Here is a 13,133-nt window from a genome sequence, read left to right on the forward strand (position 1 = left end):
ATTGGTGGTTTACGTGGAAATTTGCTCTGTGGTAGACAATTTAGATGGATTATAGTGGAGGAGAGGCCAGTTGCCGGTTGTTTTTTTCCCCCCCTGGACATACGAGCCACTTCTCAAGGCAGCCACTAGAGGTAGCCGTGACATTAAGGGGCTGAAACCAGCCCAGGACGACAGACTGGGTCGCTCACAGCCCAGTGCAGCAAAGCACACTCGGGATGACAGGACAGCGAGCCGAGCTACCGCTAACCCGAGGGCGTGATACACTAGCCGGCTAACCAGCTAACGGAGTTAGTGTAGGCTAACTATGAAAATCAAGATTGCAACATAGCGTTAGTTTGTTGAAGGTAGGGTCTTTGTAGAGATACTTTTGGAGTTAAGGCTAACTTTACGTTAGCAACCCACTGTCGGCTAGCTAATGTTAAATCTGATTAAGCATTCAAGTTAACGTAGCTTGCTAACGCATAACCTATTTGATGTGGCCTGACAGTTTTAGCCTAAGGCTAGAAAACACTTACTGAGAAAATAGTGGTTGGAAAGTTAAAGTCACGTCGAGAAATCATGGCGTCGATGCTGTTTGAGTCGACAACATATGCGGAGAAGCAGTTTTGACTTTGGGCTGTCAACAAGCTCGCTGACGTTAGCTATCCTGGCTAGCCAGCTAGCTCTCTTGCTAACATGGCCAAAATAGAAAACGGCCGTCAATCGGTGGACACAAGGAGTATCCGCACGATTAGCAGCACCCATATAGACGATGAAAGCTCTTTGGGATCCGACTCAGAGATCAACGGCTTCACCAGCGACAGGCGAACCGATAAATATGGATTTATTGGTGGGGCACAGCAGTACTCGGAGGAGACGTAAGTTTGTTTCAACTCTTGCAGCGATGAACTCCCAGTGACTTCACCAGTGCACTCCCAGCTAACTAAAATATGGGCAGTAACATTTTAATCCACTTCAGCCGAAGTATGAGAGCAGCAGTTAATCTGGTTAAGAAGACACATCACAAGCTGTGCCGGTGTTGTTGTCAGTGTGCGTGTGCAGCAGAGCTCCGACCAGCTGCGTGGCAGTGAGTCTGTGTGCCCACTGCTCGCCTCACTCAGCAGGGCGAGCATGAAAGAAGAGGCAAGACCATAGAGCTGGGTCAATAACAAGCAGCATTCTCCTTCATAATGTCACACAAACCTTTCTCTCATGCAGACATTGTTTAATACAGACACTTATTGTAAAGAAAGCCGGAAAAAACAGCTCTTTCTGTTAGGTTTTCATTTGAATGGATTTATTCATAGCCATTGAGCCAAGCTGCAGTGTTTTTTTTTTCTTAGAAGGCCTTTCTTTCTTTCTTTCTTCCCTTTTTACTGGGCGCCTAGAGCCTACATTGCAGCGCTAAAATAGTGGTAGGAGTGAGAGAAAGTTGTGCCAAGCACTGGCTGTTTGGGAGCTTCCTGTTTTCTGAAGTTTTGGCAGACTTAGAGCCACAGCTCCGGTGCCCCGTTACTAGAGGGCCTCTTTTTGGCCCACAGTTTTATAGGTAGTCCCAAACCCAGGATTTAACTTACAGTATTTGGCAGTGAAATTAACTCATCATTGCTTTAAGGTCTTTGGAAGCTGAAGCTGGAGTGTAACATATTGTACTACTGATCCACAACATACGCAGCCCGCAACTTCTGTTCTTTAAAAGAAAGAGGGCTGTCCAAAGTTAAAAAAAAAAAAAACACTCTTTGAAGACAATTGAACCCTACAATTACAGGCTTTTGCTGATGAGATAATTATATAGCTCAGTAAAGCATCAGACCTCATTCATAATGTAGGTTAGACAAGCCTACATTTTCTTCTTCTGTTGGAGAAAATAATATGAAGTTCTTAATTTTTCTTGCCTGTAAATGTTTTGCAGTGAAATTACATCATAAAGCAGACAAATCTTGACTGCAGCACTTTGTGGTTGAAAAGGCTTTACCATTAAACGAGCTACATCTGAATCTGTGTTTTTTATAGTGTCTTCAAAACAAGTCAAGCAGTTGTTATTTTTGACGCAGTGCACAGTTTGCCGGCTTATATGGCCACACATGCAGGTCTGATGGCACATGCAGAAAGATGAGCAACCTTTCTGAGGATGTGTTCTTGTTTTTCTTACATTATCCCAACATACAGGAGCTTGCTGCTACAACTGCCTTTTTATTTTTATCTATTTTGGAGTTTGTTTTTTCTTTCCAAACAGGCCTTATTGAAAAATAAACCTGGCACACACTTGCTCTCCAAAATTAAGAATAGACGTATTTCAGTCTCATTTGGTTTGATATTGATTTAAAGTGCAAAATATGAAATGTATCTTCCCCATCTTTTGTTGTGTCTCCAGAGCTCAGGATGTGCCTCCAGAGGTGCTCAGGCAAAGGGAGGTGAAGTGGTTGGACATGCTCAACCACTGGGACAAGTGGATGATCAAGAGATTCGATAAGGTCAGCCCCAAGTCTTCACTCGGTAACACAAAATCTCAAGTGGCTTGTTTTGGTTGGCCAGATCTAAATTTCTTTATCTGAGCTGTCTAAAGTTGTTACTAAGCTTTAGCACCATTTTCCAGACACAGCGGTTTTTCACTCCTCAGTAGTTTTTTTAACGCATGATCAGACAAGGTAAATGGCATTGTTCAAGTATTTGATTGCACAAGGACAAGACTTTGTGGACACATTGTTTGCAGCTTCACTTGTCTAGCTGGTTCTGTGTGAAACGCTCTCTGCGATTCAAGGCAGAGCTCCAACTTCACCTCATTTCCATGAGTCAGCAGCAGGGCGGGACATGACCCATCCCTTTATCGTCCCATGCACCGTGTGACAAATTCACAGTCTCATATTCAGGGTGGGGCTCTACTGACTTCCTGTGAGACAACTATAATAAAGGTGCTGTGAGTATAAACCGTAGCTGTACTCAAGTGCAAGTCAACTCTTCAGAATGGAAAGCAGTGAACTGAGCAGCAGCCAGTTTTCTTTTGCCTGTTGTGCAGGTAGACTCAAAGGTCACGCAGTGAATGTCAGGGTTTCTAGTTCCTTATGTACCCCTTGGTTTTGTTTTCTACAAACTTCAAAGCAGAAACTGTACTCTCTTTGGGGAAGTGTGCCTGCTTCATATCAGAGAAAGCAAACAAAAGTGACCGGAAATGGTCATGCAAGTGGCGCTAACATCAATGTGATCAACTATTTTTATTTCAGTTTAATCAGTTTATTTCAGTTAAAACAGTGGCTTGTCACTATGCATGACAGATCTTAGTTGCATCTCTACTTGGACACATCACATGAGTTCTGCATAAGGTTTCTCAAGTTGATATTTACTTGTGTACCTCTGTGGACTAACACTGCTCACAGTACAGTCTGGGTCCCTCATGTCCACTATATTCCTGTTCCATTCAGACTCAGTACCATGCAAAAAGGGATTTCCTTGAGTGTATAGTGTTTACATAAATGACGTGTGACATAGAGTGTTGGCTGAAACCATTACCGCCCTATCTACTGCAGTATATATGAATTCATACCATTCCTAATCTGTGAATCCCTTCAAAGGTGAAATTCCTGTTGAGCTACAAATTGTAAAAAAAAAAAAAAAAAAAAAAAAAAGATGTTCTGTAACTTGTGTGTGTTATTTGCTGTTGCCAATAGTTTTGGCCAAGAGCTTTTAAAATTAGATGGAAACAAAAGACAGCGCCAAAGTAAACATCACATGACAGATTTGTATTTATGTGTACAAGTGAGACTTTAATAAGAGTGTCTCAGATAACAACGTTAACATCCCAGGAATACTGACTTATAACATATGTCAGATAGATATTCAGTGATCTTTGGTAATTATTTTCACTTAGCCATTTCACAGCTGACATTTTGACTCTGCACAGTAGGAGGTCCATTCACTTGTGCTCACTTTGTTAAAATAAAGTGAGTACAAGTGTGTGTGTGTGTGTGTGTGTGTGTGTGTAGTTCTTTCACAGCCAGAGTTTATGATCTGACACATCTGTCTATAAGAACTTTGTAGTAAATTTTTTTACCGACTGTGAAATGTCCAAAGGTCTTCTGTGAAAAACGCCCATAGATGACAGTGATGCAGCATGAGGCATTAGTGCGTGTTTTGAACAGATAGCTACATTTAGCATGAATTCAGGAAGAGGAACCGATACCAAATGTCGGGTCTACTGTACATACCAGCTGGCATAGTGCCTTTCTTGGCTTGTGACAAGCCTTTGTCACACTTGTTCCCATTGTGTCGTCCTGTATTTGGTGAACCCCTGTATCTCCGTGGCTCAGGTGAGGCTGCGGTCCCAGAAAGGAATCCCTCCTGCCCTCCGAGGCCGTGCATGGCTCTATCTGTCAGGGGGAAAGGTGAAGAAGGAGCAGAACCAGGGAAAGTTTCAGGTGAGAGAGCTTCTTCTTTCACTTCCTTAATGCCTTATTTTCGGGGTCATTTCTTTAAAAAAATTCATTTGAATTTGTTACTGAAACTGTGGGCGTGTACCGCAGTTACTTCTTCTGTTGAGAACCCTGATTCTTTGTGCACAGGGTTGGAGCCATTTCACTTTTAGATCAGTCAGCTTACAATTAGAAATGAACTGCTGTTTCATGGCTAATAATACATTACGTTCATAACTTTCTTCCTCAGTTAACTTTTTAGGATAATTAAATACAATTCTTTTAAAACTAGACTTATTCCTGTGATCACTGAATCTCATTGAGTGCCCACCTTCTAAATTGTTTTAATTTGAAAGGCCACAATGGTCTTACTGTGCAGTACAGATATCTCATGTCTCCTCCATGTGTTTTGCTAGGAGCTGGATAGCCAGCCAGGGGACCCCAAATGGCTTGATGTGATTGAAAAAGACCTCCATCGACAGTTTCCCTTCCATGAGATGTTTGTGTCACGGGGAGGACACGGGTAAGCTCTGAGATGTGAGGTGACTTTACAGGCTTGAACTGAATACGATGACTTGTTTGGCATTATTTTGTCTAACATTTCTGTGTGTCTGTATCTCGATTCGTCACAGGCAGCAGGATCTGTTTCGTGTTCTTAAGGCTTACACTCTCTTCAGACCAGAGGAGGGATACTGCCAGGCTCAGGCTCCCATTGCTGCTGTGTTGCTCATGCACATGCCTGCTGAGGTACGGTGTACTTTCCCTCCACCACAAACATGTAAACTGTCTCCTTTGGTGTAAATGTGCTGTCACCATATTGTGCTGACTGTGGTTGGTTGGTTGGTTGTCTGCACCAGTGTTAAAAGACAAAGTTCTGAAGGCTTGTTATTACTTTGGTCTTTAAAGTAGAAATCGCATGCACTTTCTGTTAATTTTATACAGCTCAGTTTTAATTTTATGGCCTTGGACAAGTCTATTTTTAAGCTGAACAACAGAGAGACTTACAGATGATGTCATCTGGAGCTAAATCCTGGAGCTGCTCCAGAGAATGAATAATAGATCAACAACAGCCATGGTGACTTTACAAGTGTTTATGCAGATTTTTTGACTCACAGCGACAAGGCATGTATTCAAATAAAACTTATGTTAATATCAGAGTCAGTCACTGATTGTGCGTCAGTGTATGTTCTTCGAAAAACTCTTATCTGATGTTATCACCACAAAAACGCTCAATGCTCAGCCAGTTTTTTTTTATAAGTCCAACTCTCTGGCATTATGTGACTTACATGTGAAGACAGAGAAATGTCCTGTAAATTAACAATTGACATCATCTATGTTTGTTTCCATAGGATGCCTTCTGGGGGCTGGTCCAGATTTGTGAGAAGTATCTTCCTGGTTACTACAGTCCTGGCCTGGTGAGACTGAAAACACACGTTCAAGCACGCATGATGAGATAACCAGGTTTTGCAAATGAGAGAACATGACTTCACCTGACGCTGCTGTTACAAGAACTATAATCCACACTAACTAACTGGGCTTCCTCTGTGATTACAGTGCAGTTTTGTTTTTGCAGACACAGGGATTCTGTGGTTATAAGTTACTGATGAAACTATTGAGGTGTTGTAAGGCCATAATTTAACAGCAGGTTACTTATTTCCCCAGTAACATGAGCAGACTATCTTGAGTAATTAATTTTGGTTGGTGGTTATTGTTCAACATTATTGATGATGATGATGATGATGATGATGATTATTATTATTATATAATTATTTTTAAGTGGAAACAAGATTTACAGATGAAATGTCTTCCTCATGAAAGTATAACGCAGAGCTGCAAAAGAAGATGTTACAAAATCTGGGTAGTCATGCACAGTGGGAAACAGCTTACACTTGGAGCAACATGATGCATTTGGACTTATTTTTTTTAATGGATGAACATCCACATGCATATCAGGTTTCTACACAGTACAATAGCTTTTGTTTCCTCTGTTAATGCTTTCCTACCTGTGTCTCTTTCAGGAAGCTATACAGTTAGATGGAGAGATCCTGTTCGCTCTGCTGCGACGTGTCTCCCCGCTAGCATTCCGCCATCTGGAGAAACACAAGATTGACCCCATCCTCTACATGACTGAATGGTTTATGTGTGCCTTCTCCAGAACACTGCCTTGGGCCTCTGTGCTGCGTGTTTGGGACATGTTCCTCTGTGACGGTAAACAGTGGCTTATAGTGCTGTACTTGCAGTGATATCAGGTGTTGTAGACAAGCCGTACGTTAGAACCTCTTAACAATGGAAACTCTTCTCCCCCTCTCTCAGGAGTGAAGATAATCTTCCGTGTGGGTTTGGTGCTACTGAAATGCATGCTGGGGACCCGGGAGAAACTGAAGGCCTGCCAGGGCCAGTATGAGACCATGGAGCTGCTCAGGGCCATAGAGCCTCGATACATGCAGGAGGGCTACCTCGTCCGAGAGGTAAGAGCATAGGAGTCACCATGGAAACAATCCTTCAACAAGTGCAACAGGAGGTGTTAAATTCTCCTGAGAGATTATGACATCGCCATAACAAAAGAGCTTTTAATACAAACAAAATCAAGAGGAACCAGTAACACCCGCCCTGTCATACTCAATAACCAGCCTGTAGAAGAAGTAGAACATTTTAAGTACTTGGGCACAATCATTGGTCAAACCCTAACTTTTAATGCAAACTCAATCTTAAGAAAGATAACCAGCGACTGTTCGTAATCAGGAAGCCGAGGAGCTTTGGCATTAGTCGACACATACTTGCCTGGTTGAAAGCATCATTTAACTTGACAGCTTGGGAGGGCAACTGTGTGTAAAGACCAAAAACATGCTCTCCAGATTTGTTAACATTGCAGGGAAGGTGATTGGCAAGTCACAAAAAGAACTTGGTAATAATTTGACAGTGCTGTACACAGGAAGGCTAAACACATAGTTGCGGATATGTCATGTCCACTAAACTCAGAGTTTGAACTGCTTCCGTCTTGCTGTTGCTTTAGGGCGTGGAACATATACAAAAAGTCTTTTATTCCTGGTGCCATACAGCCATTGAGCACAAAATGACTGCATCAGGGAACACTTGTTACTTGTCTTGTCATCTTATAAGATTTGCTCTCTGGTATTTATTTAACCTTTATTTATCTGCTGCTACCTGCTCATTTGCACTATTGTATGTTTTTAATGTTGTGTTTAATGATCTTTGGGAGAAGCCAAATACAAATTTCCACTGAGGTGGACAATAAATTTAATTAATCAATCAAATTAATTGAATATGATTAATTTAAAATACATTCTTCAGGTGCAGGCTTTTTATTAACTGACCTGTCACTTGTTAAAGTGCAAATATTATATTTTTAGTATGTCTTTCTTTCTTTCTGTTGGTGGGTATTCACTTGTATAAACTGTCTAAATCTGACTTAAGAGACAGTATAGATCATGCAGTTTGTGTTTTTGATTTTTGTTTTTTGTTGTTTTTTTTGTTTTGTTTTTGTTTGTTTGTTTTACAAAAAATATTTGGCCTTACTTACACTTTGGTTAAATCTTCGTTCATACCCTGTCCAGTCAGAACTATGCACAAAGTAGCCTGTTGAGTTATTTTGCATGCTAATAAAGATAAAGTGCAGTAGTTTGTAGTGAAGTGTTTTAGTGTTGCACATGGATGACTGGTATGTACAAAAGGTCATATTAGGCTGGCATAATCCTTTAATGATGTAGTGGAGGGTTTGGTCACTCATCGTTTATATGCAATTGACAGAGAACAATAAATGTCCACAAATGTAGCCAAGGGAACAGCAGAGAGTCTGAGACAGTGAATTAAAGTGATCAGAGTGCTGGCTGGCCAGTGTCTGGTTTCTGTGTGTGAGTCTTGTGTGAGTGTCTGTCTGTGTTAACAATACCCCCTCTTATACAAGGGGCTGTCTTGACTGTGAGTGACGGTGCATCCTCAGCAGCCCCAAGGCCCTTTGGCATTTACTGACAAAGTTCACATTTTTAACACAATGGAAAAACATGGAAGGAACATATTTTCCAGCAAGGGCTGGTCTTGTTGCTTCACATTTCCGTGATTATGATCTGAATGACTCCAGATGTGACCTGGTGATGTTGTCTCTTCCTGTCGCAGATCCTGGAGGTGCCAGTGACCGCGCGAGATGTGGAAAGAGAGCATCACACCCAGCTGAAGCGGTGGAAGAAGAACCGCGGAGAGCTGAATTTCAGACCACCTCCGAGGATGCACGGGGCACGGCTCATAATGTTGGCCGAGCCGCCCAGGCGCCAGGACCTTCAGCAGAACCCCACCATTGTACTGGAGGTGCCTCAATCCACCCTCCAGCTGAAAAAGGGCAAGGAGGAGAGGAAGAGCAAGAAGAAGAGGAGCATGAAGAAATCCCCGCCCATTGTGGAGATCCCTAACCCTTACCCTCTTCCAAATGACCCCACTCCTCCTCCTCCACCCTCAGATCCACCTGCCCCACCTCCAGTCAGGGACGAGACACCAGAGACTGTGCCACAAACTGACACAGACTCACCTCAGCAGCAGCAAGCGCCTACTACAGACCTTCCCCCTGCCAAAGAATCTCCTCTTCAGCGATCCACGCAAAGCCTTAGCAGCACAGAGCAGGATACATACCTGTAGCTCCACAGCTGTGTGTGTGTGTGTGTGTGTCTGTGTATGTCTGTGTATGTCTGTGTCTGTCTGTGTCTGTCTGTGTGTCTGTGTGTCTGTGTGTGTGTGTGTATGTGTGTGTGTGTGTGTGTGTGTGTGTGTGTGTGTGGACAAAGCACCAGCACCCTTCAGCCAACAACCAGCTGGCTTTGCCAAGGTCTCTGACTGGCCAGCATTACTATTATTCTACTGCTGGACTGTTTTGTATTCATTTATTCATTTTAGACACCATTTTGCCTATGATATTATTGGTATACACTAAAGCACCATTGCTGAGTGTTACGCTACTTTGATGCTTGTGCCATTTCTCCACATGAAGCTGATGTTACCTCCTCTTAATGCTTGATGCCTTCATTCAGACCATAGGTCTTAGTGTCATGTTCACAAGGGAGACACGTTACTGAGTTTTTGGGAGCAAAATCATTTCTCCAGACAAGTGTGGTTTAAATGGGACTTAAAGAACAATGAGGTGCCACAGCTTCTGTAGTTTTTCTGTACATTTCCACTCATATTCAACACTAGTTACATTAGTTCATCTTTAATACTGTGCAGCAGTGGCTATAAACTGCTGTTGCTAACTCCCTGCTTTTCAGCTTCTTATGTCATATAGCGGGTTTGTGCACTAGAGGGCAGCCTCACAGAGGCTCCAGCCATAGTTCCTGTTACATTACTTGTTAGTAAAGCTGATCACAGCAGGGATGGGATTCCTCTAAGGATTCCCTTAGTTTTGGGAGGTATTTTTCTAAGATTGAAGTTGCATTTTTTTCCAGTAGGGAAACTTGTGTATTTCATCTTTCATATTCTTACATTTGAACTGAAAATGATCTCCCTGAGATCAGTGAAATTGAGTCACGCCACATTGTGTTCATTCAAGTCTTTTTATACAAGCACTATTTATTTAAAGAACAGTTTAAACATGAAATTTGTTGTTTGTGCATGTCCTGCTAGTGCACTAATGGTCACATTTTTTCAGAGTCTGTTTAACTGATGTAGTTAAACTCTGTGTAAACTATAATACTCACTGTGCCAGGCACTTCCAGCCACTTTAGAGCAGCAGTAATTCATGTTACTTGGGCAGCAGAGAGGAGAACACTGGACATTCCTCATTGTATGACACATTCCTGCCTTGTTAAAAGCTAATCAGTCTGAAAGCTGTCTCTTGCCAAATGCAAATCTGTGTGATCTATGTACAGTATTTGTCTATGTGTTTCTTGTCACAACTTGGACAGTGAGTGATTGCAAATTACCTAATGGTGCTGACCTTCCACTTGGCAAAGCTCAAGTATCCAGACGGGGCCAAGCAGATCTTACTGTGTACTATGTTGGGTCATTTTTTAAAAATATATATAGATATATATGTTTTGCTAGAATTTCCAAAGCAAATCAAGACAGTTGTTTTGAGATGATCTTCGACCACTACCTGTGACCAGGCTAATTCCATTAGTACAGTTGAGGGATCATGAGATTTCACGATTTATTGGGATATTTGTAGCGTTTCTCTCATGAGAAATTGCTTCATTTCTTTGGGAAACATGGAGATCAGTAGGGGTTATGATGCTTTTTTTTTTTTTTCCAGAACATGTTGGACAATCTTTTTTGTGATGGTCCAAGTTTGTTTTCTAACTTTCATCACAATGGTAAATGATAAAGGGAGTTTTGACAAGCATATGCACACGTGTGGGATGTGTTTGTGTGAATTGATATTAAGAAAAAGTCAGTGCTTAAACAAATGCATGTGTAGGTCAGTTATACAGAAGACAAAACAATGGGGTTCAAGAGTCAAGCAGTCCCTCGCCTGTATGCATTAGTTTTTTTAGTTGCTTGTATTACACACCTCACATTCCGCTGATGTTATATTTTAATTTAATGCTGTTTGTGTAGATACTACATGTAAAATAACAATTTGTTTTGTAATGAAATCTATTTTTCAATGTGTAATACCATATTTTATTGAGCAGTTACAGAAACTGCAGAGGGGATATCTCAATCATTTGCAGTCTCATACAGTATATTTTAGATCAACATTTGTAACACTATAAAAAATACTTGTTCATCTGAAATTTAAGGGTAACTTTCGCCATTTAACATGTTTTTCTTACTCTTAAAACAGATTGGTATTTTACCATTCACAATAGGGTGATAAAAGAGATGTTTGACAACCAATGGGCAGTATGCATCATCATGAATTTAAATTTTACGAATAAAGTTTTGTTTAAACCAAACTTAAATCATTGCTGTTGCATTTTTATTGATCATCATCACTCTGTAGTATAATCTGAGCAACCGCATTTTGAGACATTGATCTGTCTGCATGTTTGTATGTAATGTTTTACATTCTCCAGCAGATGGGGCGCCAGAGTCATCACCTTGAAATGAGGTAGTGGTTTCCAATGTGGTTGTCATAGGCCAAGGTTGTCCCAAGATGTGTTCATTTCCATTTTTTACTGTACATTTTAATAATATTGCACTGCACAAAGCATGATAGTTATAGTAATTACATTTTCAAACAGGCCACAGCTAAAAAATGACACAACAGGTTTACTTTTAAACAAAATTATAGAAAACAGTTCAACCAGCTAGCATACAAATTTGTTAATCGTTTATTATTTATTTATTTATTTATTTATATGCAAACCTGAGCAGCAACATCCGAAAACCACTGACATCTTTGGACTGAGAATAACACTGAAGTGTGTTCAGATCTGGGACGTATTTTCCATCAATCTCATTTGTTTTGTTAGTTTGTAAAAGTGTTATAGCAGACAAACAACTGAAATGAGGGATGCCATGAAAAAAAAAACTATGAAGAAGTGTTATGGCTAAAAGGAATAGTTCAACATTTTGGGAAATGACCCTAATTGTTCTCTTGCCAAGACTTAGATGAGAAGATTGACACCACTCGTGTGTTTGTATGCTACATATGTAGCTAGCAGCCAGTTAGATTAGCTTAGCACACCAGTCCAATTAATACATGATATCTCATTATCTACACAAAAAACCATAGTTAATGTGCTGGGCTATTTCTCTGTCTTCCAGAGAGATTTAGGTCTGCTTGCAGGTGTATTTATGTAACTTTGGACAGAGCCAGGCTAGTTGCTTTCCCATGTTTCCAGTATTTATGGCAAACTAAGGTAACCGGCAGCTGGCTTCAGCTACACATGTAGCGTGGAGGTATGAGAGCGGTAGCCATCAACCTCCTCATGTACTATAACTCTTGTCAAAAAAAGCACACAAGCATGTTTCCGAAGGTGTCAAACCATTCCTTTAAAAAAAGTTTAGGAACTTTTTAGTTTGGTAAAGCAGTGGGGTTAAAGGATTTTAAAGTGGTCTTCAAGCCTCCAAAATACAGTGAAGATTAGTTAGAGTTCACTGTCACTGACTGTACAATAACCAACATTTAGATACCCACAGTGATCCATTTCTTTTCCTTAACAATATAATTCTGCACTTTGTCAAATCAATCATCTGGGGTCAGACTCCATGGTACAAAATCTTATCAAACCCATGGTCTGGTGTCTGTCTGAGCATCCTGGAAATAAAAAGAAGATTGTGAGGCAGCTGTAGGAGTGAGTCCAATCATGACACAAGTATTTGACCTTTCTCCTCTGAGGCTTTCTCTTCAGCTTGAACAACTTCCCACCCAAAAGAGATCATCCCTGCGCCCTCTCCTCGTTTAGACTAATGACAGGTTACTATTCTTTTCTTAATTCACTGTTTGACCTGCCAAATGCCTCTTTTCTCCACCTTGAGGTGTGGGATATTTGAGGTTGGCCCCAGGCTCTAAAGAGTTCATTGTAAATTGCTACCTTGATGACCTCAGTGTGCCTGCTAACTCATTTCTAATCGTCCAGCAAGGCGTGAACTGCAGCTGTTGACCTCTGGTCATCAGGGGCTCAGCGTAGAGATTAAAAGAGAAGGCAGCAAGTTGCAGGTAATGTGGGAATCATCATTGTCTTTAAAATAACTACTTGATACATTTTATATTGTCAGTATAACTGTAGATCGGCAAAGTGTGTGTAGATATCTTCTTTGAAAGGTAGCACCTGTCAATAACTATTAATCGTACTAACC

The 13,133-nt window shown here is 41.1% G+C and overlaps 1 protein-coding gene across 1 annotated transcript; it reads left to right on the forward strand.

Moving 5' to 3' along the window:
• Positions 1–152: 152 nt before the first annotated feature.
• tbc1d10aa (TBC1 domain family, member 10Aa) lies at positions 153–11,284 on the forward strand. The gene is made up of 9 exons (XM_071482398.1): positions 153–857; positions 2,354–2,453; positions 4,284–4,391; positions 4,802–4,908; positions 5,018–5,132; positions 5,735–5,800; positions 6,404–6,593; positions 6,699–6,853; positions 8,520–11,284. The coding sequence occupies exons 1-9, from the start codon at positions 676–678 to the stop codon at positions 9,030–9,032; spliced, it is 1,536 nt and encodes a 511-aa protein (XP_071338499.1). The 5' UTR covers positions 153–675; the 3' UTR covers positions 9,033–11,284.
• The last annotated feature ends 1,849 nt before the right edge of the window (positions 11,285–13,133 follow it).

This window comes from Trachinotus anak, unplaced genomic scaffold, assembly GCF_046630095.1.
Source record: "Trachinotus anak isolate AG129_WGS33_773 ecotype Australia unplaced genomic scaffold, CSIRO_AGI_Tana_v1 ptg000008l, whole genome shotgun sequence".
NCBI classification, from domain to species: domain Eukaryota; kingdom Metazoa; phylum Chordata; class Actinopteri; order Carangiformes; family Carangidae; genus Trachinotus; species Trachinotus anak.

Coding starts and splice junctions, on each gene's coding strand:
- tbc1d10aa (XM_071482398.1), top strand. CDS start 676: ATGGCCAAAATAGAAAACGGCCGTCAATCGGTGGACACAAGGAGTATC. Junction 5,801..6,403: donor GTTACTACAGTCCTGGCCTG/GTGAGACTGAAA, acceptor TGTCTCTTTCAG/GAAGCTATACAGTTAGATGG. Junction 6,854..8,519: donor AGGGCTACCTCGTCCGAGAG/GTAAGAGCATAG, acceptor TTCCTGTCGCAG/ATCCTGGAGGTGCCAGTGAC.